At 49.7% G+C, this 14,439-nt stretch overlaps 2 protein-coding genes across 2 annotated transcripts; both read left to right on the forward strand.

Annotated features, from left to right (window-relative positions):
- Window positions 1–4,415: 4,415 nt before the first annotated feature.
- On the forward strand, window positions 4,416–4,691 carry LOC308274119 (uncharacterized protein C2orf15; the record flags this gene model as incomplete). Its single annotated transcript, XM_080711522.1, has 1 exon — window positions 4,416–4,691. One exon carries the CDS (start codon window positions 4,416–4,418, stop codon window positions 4,689–4,691), a length of 276 nt encoding a protein of 91 aa, XP_080567648.1.
- A 7,703-nt stretch (window positions 4,692–12,394) lies between these two features.
- LIPT1 (lipoyltransferase 1) lies at window positions 12,395–13,516 on the forward strand (the record flags this gene model as incomplete). The annotated part of the gene is made up of 1 exon (XM_080711823.1): window positions 12,395–13,516. The coding sequence occupies one exon, from the start codon at window positions 12,395–12,397 to the stop codon at window positions 13,514–13,516; it is 1,122 nt and encodes a 373-aa protein (XP_080567949.1).
- Between the last annotated feature and the right edge of the window lie 923 nt (window positions 13,517–14,439).

The raw sequence follows: 14,439 nt of genomic DNA on the forward strand, positions 1-14,439 counted from the left end.
CGGCGGCCGGCCTCTCCTGGGCGCAGCCCCTGCCCCAGCCTGCAGCCTGACAGCCCTCTGGCCGGCGCCCCGCGGTCCTCCGGTGAGCGCCGGCGGCCTGGGCCCTGCGGGACCGTGTCGGGCTGGACGCGGGAGGGGGCTGCCGGTGACAGCCCGCCCGTCCTTCTCCGCGTGCCCCTCCTCCAGACCCCCGCCCGGAAAAACGCGGCTGTGAACTAGGGAGAGACCCGATCTCGCGTGATGTTTAAGATACTGACACCCGCCTCGCTTAAGACCATTGGACGTGTCCTCTGAGTTAAGAACCTTCAATCTGGGGACCTTGAGTGTAAACAACCTCGTTTACATTTGACCAGTGGAAGCCGGGCGTGGTGACGCATTCTTGTAATCCTCATACTCTGGAGGCTGCGTCCGGAGAATCGCAGATTAGAGCACAGCCTCAGCATTTAGTGAGACTCAGCAACACAGACTGTTTCCAAATAAGAAATAAAAATTGGGCTGGGGGTATACTCGGAGGTAGAATGCCCCTGGGTTCAACCCCCAGTACCACACACAAAAAAAAGTGGCCAGTGGAGTATTCTGGCCATTCCAACTGCTTTATAAGTGAAATGGTCTTTCTTTCAAGTGAAGAAAATGAGCACTACGTTGTCTTACCAATTTTTTTGTAGCCCAGATTGAAACCTTATATACCTCTTACTATTTAACATAGCCCACTGTTGGAACCAGAGCGTCTGAACTCCAGTAATTTACCTATCTCCCTGTCTTTCCTACAGATGGCTTAGATAAAGGGTTTTTCCAGGGGTCCTCAATGACACACTGTAAGCCCGTGTTTCCAAAACAAACTCACATTTGAAGAGGCTGACAGGCCCTGTGTTTTCCTAGGTGAGTGCTCATTTTCCCCACAAAATATTGGCAGAAATAACTTTTCTGTTGGAACGACTTTCTTCATAAAAGTACATGAACATGTAAGTACCTTGTGTTTCCAATCTCTGGAGTTTTTATAAGGTGTTGGTGTCATATTTTATTATATTGTGTGACATTTCATACACCATATACTTTTAAGTGTTACGGATTGGGGAGACTATGGTTTGGGGAAACTGTTCCCAGAGACCCCGGACACACTTTCCCCCAACCCATAACAAAACCCAAAACGACCAAAAACAGAAATAAAACCGTGGGTTCTTGTTCTAAGCTAAGAGTAAATATGCATAGCTTGGACAGTTACTGAAGATTTAAAGAAGTTATTAAAAAGATAGAAATACATAAAATAGAAATACAGCCCCATGCCAAAATAGCATGGGGGTGGGGGTGACTCGAAATGAATACACCAAAGGGATTGCGGTGGACGGGACTTTTATACCCATGACCTCCATGTTGTTTAAGTAACTCTGACTAGTGAACGGCCCTGTAAGGTACCTCCCCCAACAAGGTGTGGCAAGGCCGCTCCTTTCATGAAGGTTGACCCCTCCTACCATCTTAGCTGGCTTATCTAATCATGTAGATCTGTCTTTAGCTAAAGGCCTACTTCTCCTCTCCTATTGACTGGCTAATTGATTTTAGCTAGGTTGATTTACATTGGAATAGTTGCCTGCTTTTAGGCAGAAACCAAGTCCTTGCACAGATTTGCCCCTCGCCCACTTTTTGGAATATATTAATAATCATAGCTTTCTCAAATCTTCCTAGGCCATCCCCAGTACTGGTACAGTAAGTATAACCTGGTTCTAGAAAATTAAACGGTATTCCTGTGGGAGAACATTCCCTCTGAAACTCAATTATGCCTAACTGGTAGAGTAAGTCATGAAGGAGCATGGACTCCTGAAGTCTATCCTGAAATGTTACGGTGAATAATATATAATTTGGTATCTCCTTTAGACACCAAGATTATTTTGAATACAAGAACCTCATCTGGCATTGGAAACAAAAAAGAATGTAGTGACTTCAAAACTCTCAATTGAGCGCGGCGTAGCGGTGCACACCTGGATTCCCAGGACCTGGGGGGCTGAGAGAGGAGGATCCAGGTTGGAGGACGGCCTCAGCAGCATAGCAAGACTCCCTCCAGCAACCTAGTGAGACCCTGTTTCAAAATATTATACATATTATTTTGACCAGTGGAAGCCGGGCGTGGTGGCGCATTCTCGTAATCCTAATACTTTGGAGGCTGAGGCAGATAGATAGATAGATAGATAGATAGATAGATAGATAGATAGATAGGAAGGAAGGATGAGGGTGTAGCTCAGAGGCAGAGTGCCCCGCATTCGGTCCCCCAAGCCCTCCCCACACACACCTCACCGTACAGCATGCCTGCACTTTCTCAGCACTCTCTTGTGCAGTTCTGAGGTCTGGGTTTTCTAATCGTTTGGTTTGTCTCTTATTTTAAAAACTTCACTGCAGAATCCTGCGTTTTGCCCCCTGTGCCCACAGCGCACTGAAGCTCTGTTCCTGCTTTAGCCGGTCCTGGAGATGAGCCCACGGCCTGGCGCGTGAGGCCGCCCTGAGCAGCGCCCCAGCCCCCGCTGCGTCTTAACGCTCTCTCTTCCTTCTTGGCGAACCACACACAGTAGTTCTTATGTCGGGAATTGTGTTTTTCATCTCTGAATTTTTTTAAGTCTTCCATTTCACACCCTGTCCTGCTTTCTTGAACACATAGAACATATTAAAACGGCTGTTTTGCGCGTCTTTTCTGAGTTTTGACTGCTTTTTCCCCTCTTGTCAGAGGTTATATTTTTGTTTGTCTGACCGCCAGACCTTGCGGGTTTTGAATGCTGGAAGGTGTGTGTGTGTATGTGGTCTTTCTGTAACTATGTCTGTCTTTCTTCTAAGGTGCAGTAAGGTTACTTGGAAATAATCCTTTAGAACACCATTATCCAACAGTAGCCAGGGGCGACAGGTGCCGAGGTAAACATGTCCATCAGTTAAATGTGATTCCTCAGTTGCACTAGCCACACTTCACATCCCAAACCTACACGCTGCTACTCATGTTTCGCCTTCACCTCCTAGGTGTAACTTACTAACATTCTGCTTATTTACTTTTTCTCTGCATTACTGCTAAACAATTTGAGAGCAAGTCAAATATATGATACTTAAGCTAGGCGTGCTGGCGCACACGTGTAACCTCAGCATTTGAGAGGCTGAGACAGGACCACACAGGTTCAAAGCCAAGCTCAGCTACTTAGGCGCTCAGCAACTTAGTGAGACCCTGTTTCCAAATAATATATGTGTGTGTGTGTGTGTGTGTGTGTGTGTGTGTGTATATATATATATATATTTTTTTTTTTTTGGTGGTACTAGGGATGGAAACCTTCTACCTCCAGGCTACACTCCCAGACCTATTTTATATTTTATTTGGAAACAGGGTCTCACTAAGTTGCTGAGAGCCTCACTAAGTAGCTGAGGCTGGCTTTGAACCTGTGCCATCCTCCTGTCTCAGCCTCCTAAGCGCTAGGATTACAAGCTTGTGCCACCATGCCTGGCTCCCCAGTCCTATTTTTATTTTTTATTTGGAAACGGTCTTGCTAAGCTTCCAAGAGCTTCATTAAGTTGCTGTGGCTGTTTCTGAACCTGCAACCCCCGTCTCAGTTTCCCAAGTACTAGAATGACAGATGTACACCACTGCACTGGGCTGAGTACTTATTTCTTTAACCTATAAATAATGAATTAAAAGTTTCTGCTACCAAAAATGATAGAAAAGACTAAGAGACATCCTATTCTTTGCCAAAAGATAATTAAACGTAAAACTGAGAAAATTCCTTTTTAAAACATTTGGAAGGCTGAAACAGGAGGATCACAGGTTTACAGACAGCCTCAGCTACTTCATGAGGCTCTCTACAACTTAATGAGGTCCTGACTCAAAATAAAGAATAAAAATAGGGCTGGGGGAGTAGTTAGAAGGCAGAATGCCCCTGGGTTCCATCTCCAATACTACAAAAAAATAAAGACTTTCAAGAGATTTATAGAACCTGAAAAACCTCCCAGAAAGAAAATGTAAACAACTGAAAAATAAAAGGCAATTTTACTTTATATTTTTAGCATTGCCTTCGGCTTTTTTTTTTTTTTTTTTTTTTTTTTTTTTTTTTTTTTTGCGGTACTGAGGATGGAGCTCAGGGGCATCCCAGCCCTCATTTTTATTCTTTATTTTGAAACAGGGCCTCACTGAGTTGCAGAGGGCTCACTAAGTAGCTGAGGCCGTCCGCGAACCACGATCCTCCAGTCTCCGCCTCCCGAGTGCTGGGATGACAAGCGTGCGCGTGCCGGCTGCCTTGGTGTTCTATTAAACATGCATTGCCGTGGAGCGGGAGAGATTCCTCTCGTGCTCACTTGTATTTACGTCTTTTTTTCCCCCTGTAGTCAAACTGAAGGAACATTTCCACTGCCTGAGAAGGTGTTTTTAAACAACCTCGGTATTTGCTCAGCTGTGCCAAATGGGATTTTCACTTAGTAAATCTGCTACTCAGGTATCTGCTATGCGAATGGATTCAAAAGTGGACAGTCACTTAGTACAAGGGACCGAGAAAAGCAAGTTGGAACCTGTGACTAAGTTATTTCAAAGCACCAAGAAGATACGATTAGAAGATATAGACCAAGAAAACCTCCCAAGAGGAGCAGGGACTGGCCCCGGCTCTCTCTCGGGGTCAGCCCTGGGCTCCGTGGTGTACGTGAAAGAAAGCGATGGGCTGGAAATGACAGATGTGGAGTAGTGAGGTGCACACGTGTCACGGTGCAAGCAGAAGCCACTCGCACCAGGCGAGGCTGCTGGCAAGGGCCGAGCCTCTCCAGGAACCTGAGCGAAACGAGACGATTGCCTCCTCGCCATGATTTACGCTCACCTTAAACTACAGCGTTTGCTGGTGCATATCCAAACAGCATTTGCTTCTGGCAGAAAAAGCCTTATACATTTCAAAGCAGATTTCCGTAGTGTATCTTTGTTAAAAACCAAAGTTTTATTTAGTATCAGTGTTTAAATGGCACCAAAACATCTTACTGCGAATTCAGTGAGTTTCTTTAGAGTTATCTTTTTAAGCGTGTGCAAGCAGTTTGACAGCAGCATTGCACACTCGCTGTGCTGTGCCGTTTTGTGGGCTGTATTTCCAGCCTGGGGCTGGCTTGACGACACTAACCTGTAACATTCTGCATTTCAGTTTCTTGAGACATCACTGCAGATAAACTGCAGAAGACCAGTAAATTGCGTATCTTTAGAAGCAGTTCACATTTAGAATTTTTCTTCAAAAACATTTTTCCATACTGAGTCCACTTCAGAGTCAGCAAATAGCTTATCCCACATTTGTCTTGTACATGCTACCATTTTATACCACAGTATTTAGCATAAGAAAGAAGGCCTGAAAACCTTGGTTCTTTTATTTATCAGTTATTGAAATATATAGTAGTTTGAAGCAGCAGTGTTGTCTCCAGTAATGTTAGGTTGAATTAAAGCCACTATGTGTCCAGATATATAATATAGGTCATATTACTGTTTGTATTATGTATTTCTATTGTGTTTGTTGTTGCTTGATGCTGGGATGGAACTCCGAGCCTAACCACTGAGCTACATCACCAGTATGTATTATGTATGTTTTAAACATGTTCCTGTCCTCTATATTTAATGACTGTCTTTAATGCCCAGATGTGTAATCTCCTTAATACTCATTAAAAAAAGAAGAGGCCATCTTCTTTTGGGGGAAACAATATTTTATAAATCAGACAAATGCTAAACAAATGTATTTGTGGAAAATATTGAGCCTCAAGTCAAAAAACAAAAGCAAAATTGTTGAGTGGAAGATACATGGGTAAAATAACGTTTTCTGTCATTTATAGAACACACTCTCTTTGGAAAGAAAAAAATAGAGAAACTGTTTGCCTGGCTTGGCACTGTGCTCGGTGCCGGACGTGCCTCTGCCTTCATAATGCCGTCTGTGTGCAGGGTATGTAAGACATGCCACGTGCCACAGCAAAGGGGCCGTCACGGACACCGTGGGAGCCATGACACCTGCTCCCTGCTGCCTGCGGGACCTGGGCGGACCCTGAGGCTGCGACCTCTCTCACTTCCTACACGGTGACAGTGATCATCCAGGTGGAGAGGGGACAGAGTTCAGGTGGTGTCTGCCAGGACGTAGTGATGGTCTGAAAGCAGGACAGGAGGAAGAAAGGATTTCTAGTAAAAAAAAAAAAAAAAAAAAAAAAGTCAAGATGTTTGGGGGTTTCTGGGGAACAAGTGAGCTCAGGAGCAGTCTTCAGACATACCAAGGAAGTGGTTTGCATGAAACTAAAAATAAGAATTTTGATTTGGGTGTGGTGACCCACACCTATGATCCCAGTGCTTGGGAGGCTGAGACAAGGGAGTCAGAGGTTTGACATCGGCACATGGTAACTTAGCAAGATCCTGTTTCAAAATAAAAAAGGTTAGGGGTATAGCTTAGAAGAACACCCCTGGATTCAATCCCCAGTAACACACACACACACACACACACACACACACACACACACACACACACACACTTTTATTTTTTTAAGCTAGATACTACATTCGAAGCCATGGGGAAGCCGGGTGTGGTGGCGCACGCTTGTAATCCCAGCATTCAGGAGGCTGAGACCTGGAGGATCGCGGTTCGCGGACAGCCTCAGCTACTTAGCGGGGCCCTCTGCAACTCAGTGAGACCCGGTTTCAAAATAAAGAATAAAAAATAGGGCAGGAGCTGTAGCTCGGAGATCGAATGCCCATGGGTTCCATCCCCAGACCCGCAAAAAAATAAAAATAAAAATAAATAAAGCCGGGGGAAGAAATGACGTTGCTTAAAGAGAAAGACACAAGGCACTCCAGCGTTGGGCGGTCAGAGCAGGGGCTGAGAGCGGGCCGTGAAGCTGGGGAGTGCGGACGAGGAGGCTGCCCGGGCAGGCGGCCGCGGGAAGGGCTGAAAGGACCGGAGAGGCCTGGACCCAGAGGCCTGCCTGGCACTCCTGCTGGACACAGTGGGGACTCCACGGTGGAGCGGGCTGGAGTGAGGATGCAGGCCCTTGGAGGAAGCTTGGTCTCCTTCACAGCAGGAGCAGGAGCAGGCAGAAGGAGCAACCATGTTGGAGCGATAAGAAGCTGGGAAGCAGGAGGAGAGGAGGGGACTCAAACCACCTCGGGAGGAAGGCAGGGCAACAGACTATTCAGGGATACGGGTTTAGAAGGCAGTCAGGTAAGCAGAGACCCACGACTGCGGGGCTCCTTTCAAATAAGCAGGAAATGTACTCTGGTCGAGGAAAGACAGGCCAACCCAGGGTGACCTCCAGCAAAGGTTACAGGGTAACAAATCAACAAGGACGCTGGAGTGCTGGTGCACACCTGCACTATGGAGGCTGAAATAGGAGGATCACAGGCCGAGGACAGCCTCAGCAACTTTTCACCCTTAGCAACCTAGCCAGACCCTGTTTCACAATAAAAGAGGGCTGGGGGTGTAGCAGAGGTAGAAGGCCCCTAGGTTCAGTCACCAGTACCACAAAAGTAAATGAGAAGTCATTGTACCTTGTCTTACAGCTTTTATGAAGCTCTTATCACTTTCGATAGCAGCATCACCAACTGTGAACACAGATGTTTTACTCAAGACAAGTCTTGATGGCTTTTACTCTAACGACAGAGATTAGTTTCTGTGGAACAGTAAGAGATGAATACCAATTCTTTGGGTTCTACTCGTTAAGAAGTAGGACTGTAGCTGCGCATGGTGGTGCATGCCTGTAACCTAGTACTTGGGAGGCTGAGAAAGGAGGATGGCAGGTTCAAGGCCAGCCTCAGCAACTTATCAAGGCCCTGTTTCAAAATAAAAATAAAAAGTAGAGCTGGAGGCGTGGCTCAGAAACACCTCTGGGTGCAATCCCCAGCACCCACACAGACACAAAGTGAGGCTGACGTGAGCAAGCTACACCATCTCATGCTTTGGACATGCTGGTGTCTTCCCACGATGTCAGAATTTATGGAATAACAAATCCACAAGCTACATCACTTTCACTGGCATTCAGCAGAAATATTCCTGGTTCGCTTGGTGTTAGGACCAAGGCAATCAGCAATTCTTTCATTCCATCCTAACAATAGCACAACTTGGTGGGAGAGGGTACTGAGGTTGATCCCAGGGACATTCTCTGAGGGGCACTCCTGGCCCTTTTCACTGTGAAACAGTCTTGCCAGGTCGCTGAGGGTCTAACTCAGTTGCTGAGGCTGGCCTTGGACTGATCCTCCTGGCTCAGCCTCCTGAGGGACTACAGGCAGGTTCCACTTCGGCCCCACTCCATTCCAATCTTAATCACTGATGTCTATGCTTCACAAGTCACAGGTCATACAGCCCACAAAAGGCTGAGAAAGGGGTAAGGTGGCTGAGGGGGAAAGGCTGAAAGAGAGTTCCAGTGTTCCCAGAGGCTGCGCTGAGGGTAGAGTGGAGAGCCTTCCACAGGGCAGGCACCGTAGGACTCAGGTAAGGATTCTGGTTTTGTTTTTTAGTATCTGAAATCCTTTATTGGGAGATCACTGCTGCTTACCAAACAGAAGTCTTAGTAGGCTGACCCAAGGTGACTGGGTGATTGCCCGTGCTGGGGACCCTACCCCACCTGGAGGGCAGCCTGACCATCCTGTACCCCTCCCTTTTGGCATAAAGCCAGGGGGCGGCTGCAGACAGGGAAGCCAGAGAAGGTGGAGGGCGAGGAGTGGGTGGCAGAGGAGACCCCGGGCCCAGCGTGCTGCAGCGGGCCAGGGCCTGGGAGGAGGTGTCTACTTTTTGGGTTTCCCGGAGGCTGGCCCACAGGGGTGGTGGCTGGGGCCAGCTTTCAGCAATGGGTCCCCAGGGCCTGCCTCCTCCCCATCCTTGGCGTCGGGGACAGAGGCCAGAGCTGATGCAGTGCCAAGGGTCCATCCCGCCAATGGCAGCTGGGAGTATCTGGCACCCTTCACAGGAAGCACTCTGGGGTGCCTGGGGAGGGGCTCGCAGCCTTGAGGGGGTCCGGGCACACTTCGGCCTCACATCCTTCTCTGCCTTCTCAGTGCACAGCTTGGCAGTCCACAGTGCTCCAGGACGGCCTCCAACTGGTCCTTCAAGCCTGCCCTGGCCGAGCAGGCAGCAGGAGGCTGAGACAGGAAGATCGCAGTTCCCGGCCCAGCGTGGTGGCGCACGCTTGTAATCCCAGCATTTGCGAGGCTGAGACAGGAGGATCACGGTTCGTGGACAGCCTCAGCTACTTGGGCCCTCCGCAACTCAGACCCTGTTTCAAAATAAAGAATAAAAAATAGGGCAGGAATTGTAGGTCAGAGATCGAATGTCCCTGGGTTCAATCCCCAGACCTGCAAAAAAAATAAATAAATAAATACAAAATAAAAAAGAGGGCTGGGGTGTAGCTCGGAAGTAGAATGCCCCTGGGTTCCATTCCTAGTACAGAAAAAACACACAAGTCCAGGTGACCACTGTGGCCCTGAGGCAGACCTGCATCAGTCGGTTTGCGTGCCCAGCATCTGGCGGCCATCCTTTACGAGACAAGTTATCAAGTGCTTCTGCTTGGCACTTACACTGAGTGGAGTGGCTGGGATGGCGCCGCACACTTGGAACGCCAGTACTCACGAGGCTGAGACAGGAGGATTGCAGGTTCACGGCCGTGTCCGCTATTTAGTGAAACTGTTTCAAAATAAGAATAAAAATAGGCCGGGCGTGGTGGGCACGCTTGTAATCCCCGCGCTTGGGAGGCGGAGACAGGAGGATCGCGCAGGTTCGCAGCCAGCCGCGCTGGCGTAAGAGACCCTGTTTCAAAAATATAAAATAGGTCTGGGAGTGTAGCCCGGAGGAAGGAGGGCTTCCAGGAACCCCGGTACCACCAAAAATAAATAAATAAATAAATAAAAATAGGCTGAGGGTGTAGCTCAGAGGTGGAATGCCTCAGGGTTCCAGCCTGAGTGACCCGGGCTGGCCCGGTCTATCCACCGAGGAGCGGAGCAGGGTCCGCTGGGTTCGCCCGGAGCGGGCCCTCGGGTTCAGCGCTGCGGGCAGGAGCTGGCAGGATTCCTCCGCTCGCGAGCTGGACGGGCGGGGCGGCGAGCTGGGCGAGCACTTGGACTCCGCCCGCGCGGCGGGGTTTTCGGCTGCCGTCGGAACCGCGACCTTCGGCCTCCGACCGCGGCCCGCGTCGCTGCCCGGCTTTGGCTGGCGTCCGCCGGCAGCCGCGGAGGACTCGGGCGGCGGCCTTGGGCTCCGGCGCCCCGGCCTTTCCGTCCTGCCGGCCACGCCTCCTCGTGGGCGGGACTTGCGGTGGCCGGGGCTCCGGAGGCCACGCCCCTCCCGGCCCGAGGCCACGCCTCCAGAGGGCGGGGCTGGCGGTGGTCGGGGCTCCGGAGACCACGCCCTTCCGGTCCGAGGCCACGCCTCCCGCGGGCGGGGTCCGCGCGTGCGCAGTCCGCTGGGCGCCGGGTCGGACGCTCTCCGCGGCGGGTCCCAGGAGCGGCAGGAACCGGGGAGCCCAGGCAGGTGGGGCCGGCGTGCGCGCCGGGCGGGCGGCAGGGACGGACCGGGCGCGGGCCTCGGGCCGCCGCGCTGACCGCCGCGCTGACCGCCGGGCTGCTGCTCCCCGCGGAGCGCGACCCAGCCGGGGCCAGACCGCACGCGGCCCCAGGGAGGCCGAGCCCGCCCTGGAGGGTGGAGGCCACACACGTGCTGTTTTGTTTTGACTTCTGTTGGCAGTGCAGAGCCGGGCGTGGTAGTGCACGCCTGTAATCGCAGTACTTGGGAGCGGGAGACAGAAGGGGCGCAGGTTCAAGGACAGCCTCAGGATTTAGCGACTGCTTTAAAACAAAATGGCTGGGTGGGAGCATGGTGGCTCATGCCTGTAATCCCAGGTTCGAGGACAGCCTCTGCGGTGGAGCGAGACTCTGAGCAACCTACTGAGACCCTGCTTCAAAGTGAAAATTGAAAAAGGGCTAGGGGTGTAACCCTGGGTTCAACCCCAGTGCCACAAAGATAAAATAAATGAAAAGGGCTGGGATTGTAGCCCAGAGGCAGGGTGCTCCTGGGCTCAATCCCCAATGCCGGAAAAAACGAAGGGGCACAGCTCAGAGGTAGAATGCCCCTGGGTTCCATCGTCAGTACCCCCAAAAAGGGAGAAAAGTAGTGGCAACAAGGTGTCCTCCAGAACATGGAAATCAGAATGCTTTCGATCACAAGCTATGGAATTAGCAATTAAAAGGTGAGAGTAGAGATATGCAAGTGATTTTAAGAAACAAAATTTCACCAGTCCTTCAGAAGCTTGGCCTCGTCCTGACGAGGAGGAACAGGCTGTCATTCAGGTAGCATCCGCCACAGGAGCAAGAACAAGAGCGGCGCCCACCCTGGCAACGCCAAGGCTCCACAGTCCTTTCTTTGGGAGAGGCTCTCCCTGGGGCCCTCCCATCACAACCTGAGTCTCCTAAGGACGTCTTCATTCTGATTGTGTATAAGGCGCAAACGTGGACTGGCTTATCAGTAGTCCTGCAGTGCGGTCGGGCCGGATGTGAGGAATCGTCATCTGCTGGGTAGTGTGTGGTTTACCTGGTTGACCAGTTGTCTGTTCCATGTTGCTGTGGATGTACCGTTGTTTCCAGTTTTTCTCTTTGAATGATGCCTTCACATCTGTTAGGAGCCAGCTGAAATGTCACATCCTCACAGAGGCCTGTGTATTAGTGTGCGTCTGGTTACCTGGGGTCGTTTCTAGCACACTGGATGTTCAGCCCAAAGGCCTGTGTATTAGTGTGCGTCTGGTTACCTGGGATCGTTTCTAGCACACTGGATATTCAGCCCAAAGGCCTGTGTATTAGTGTGTGTCTGGTTACCTGGGGTTGTTTCTAGCACACTGGACGTTCAGCCCAAAGGCCTGTGTATTAGTGTGCGTCTGGTTACCTGGGGTCGTTTCTAGCACACTGGACGTTCAGCCCAAAGGCCTGTGTATTAGTGTGCGTCTGGTTACCTGGGATCGTTTCTAGCACACTGAACGTTCAGCCCAAACTCCTTCATCTTTACTTACATGTCACTTTGTTATGAGGCCTCGTCCAACAACCCTGTTGAAATGGGGACCTAGCTGGGCGCGGTGGCACACACACTTGCAATCCTAGTACCTGGGAGGCTGACACAGGAAGATCGTAGGATCTCAAGACAGCCTCAGCTACTTACTGAGGCCCTCCGCAACTTAGTAAGACCCTGTTTCAAAATAAAGAATTAAAAATAGGGCCGGGGGTATCGCTCAGAGGTAGAATGCCCCTGGGTTCAATCCCTGGTTCTGCAAAAATAGAATAAAAAATAAAATAGGGTTGAGGGTGGAGCTCAGAGGTTGAATGCCCTGGGTACCATCAAGGGAGGGAGAAAACAATTTAACTTTCCCTTTTTTAGTTGAATTAATTTGTTTGTTTTCCATTTTTAAAAGCATGCTGATCCCGGTTTCAGTGAAGAATGGCTTCCAGTTACTTTGTAAACACAAGGTCCCAAGAGCTGGGTTTAAAAACATGGCAAAAAGTGGCCTCGTTTTGCAGTCGGTTTCCAATGATGTCTATCAAAACCTGGCTGTCGAAGACTGGATCCACGACCATGTAAGTCTAGAAGGCAAGCCAATTCTGTTCATGTGGAGGAATTCCCCTTCTGTTGTAATTGGCAGGCATCAGAATCCTTGGCAGGAATGTAACTTGAGTCTGATGAGAGAAGAGGGCATAAAACTGGCTCGGAGAAGAAGTGGAGGCGGAACGGTCTATCATGATATGGGTAATATCAACCTGACTTTCTTCACAACCAAAGCCAAGTATGATCGGATGGAAAACCTGAGATTAATTGTGAGAGCTCTGAATGCGCTGCAGCCCCAGCTGGATGTGCAAGCCACCAAAAGATTTGACCTCGTCCTGGACGGGCAGTTTAAAATCTCAGGAACCGCTTCTAAGATCGGCCGGGCCAATGCCTATCACCACTGCACACTCTTATGCAGTGCCGATGAAGACTTTCTGACTTCTCTGCTCAGGAGCCCTTATCAAGGGATCAGGAGCAACGCCACCACAAGCACGCCGGCTGCAGTAAAAAACCTCCTGGAGAAGGACCCCGCCCTGACGTGCGAAGCGCTGATGAGCGCCGTGGCCGCAGAGTACGCTGCTCATCACCGAGCTGCCGGCCACGTTGCCCTCATAGACCCGACAGACGAGGCGCTCTTTCCTGGGATACAGACCAAAGCCGGAGCGCTGCAGACCTGGGAGTGGGTGTACGGCAAAACTCCCAAGTTCAGTGTGAACACGACCTTCAGTGTGTCCTATGGACAGTCACACTTGGAGATTCAAGTGTTTATAGACATAAAGAACGGGAGGATCGAAACCTGCAGGATTGACACGCCTGATCATTGGCTGCCCCTGGAAGTACGCGACAGATTGAATTCATGTTTTATTGGCAGCAAGTTTTGCCCAATTGAAACTACTGTGTTGACAAATTTATTACTTAGAACATGTCCAGAAGACCATGAACTGCACAGTAAATGGAATATCCTCTGTGAGAAAATTAAAGGGATAATGTGATGCCAAGTGACTTTCCTCATACTGACATCTTAATTGCATGGTATGTTGCTAAATTAGACAAGAAAAGGCCAAGCACAGTGCCGTGTGCTGTGACAGAGTCCAGGGGTTCAAGGCCAGCCTGGGCGGCAGTGAGGAGCCCAGTCCTTGCAGTCGCTTCTCCCCCTCGCAGACGGCCACCTTCGTGTGTCCTCATCTATTTGTGCGTGTACAAATCCCTCTTCTGAAGGCCAGCGGCTAGTTGGCGTAAGGCCTGCCCTCAGGTGCCATCTCGGCTTCTCTTCAAGGAGGGCTCCTTTTTGTTGCTTTGTTTGTACTGGGGACTGAACACAGGCATTCCGCCTCGGCACGTACCCAGCCGACTCTAAGCTATAAGGCTTTGTAAATGTGCCAACACGGAGGAGGGATGAGACACATCAGAACTCAGGGCGTTGATTCACCTTTTACAGAGCTAGGCGACAGTTACACTGAGTGTTGATGAGTGTCACCAACATCAGTTTCCTCAAGGGTAACGTGGTTAACAGTGTGTTCTTGCTCATGGTGCTAGGATTGAACCCAGGGTTTTGCACATGCTAAGAGCACACTCTACCACGGAGCTCTAGCTCTGGCCACTGTACATTTTAGGGGTTATTAGCCACAAGCCCATCTTAAAGCTTCTCTATGATGATTTTTCTTCCATGACTCTATAAACTCCCCTCGGCAAGATTAATATTCAGCTCATCTTCCTAATACATGCCCATTATTTGACTTACTCTTCACCAGCTAGACAGAGGAGCTGGGAAAAATCTTCAAATTAGCTATGTGACTTGAAAAGAGACATTATAAGTCTACTGAGTAGTAATGTTTTCAAAAAGAATTATAATTGTTCCCACAACTAAACAATGGGACTAAAACTTAGTGGAAATATAAAAGTTTAATGTTAAGTT

Source organism: Muscardinus avellanarius (assembly GCF_963383645.1).
Source record: "Muscardinus avellanarius genome assembly, chromosome: 15".
NCBI lineage: Eukaryota > Metazoa > Chordata > Mammalia > Rodentia > Gliridae > Muscardinus > Muscardinus avellanarius.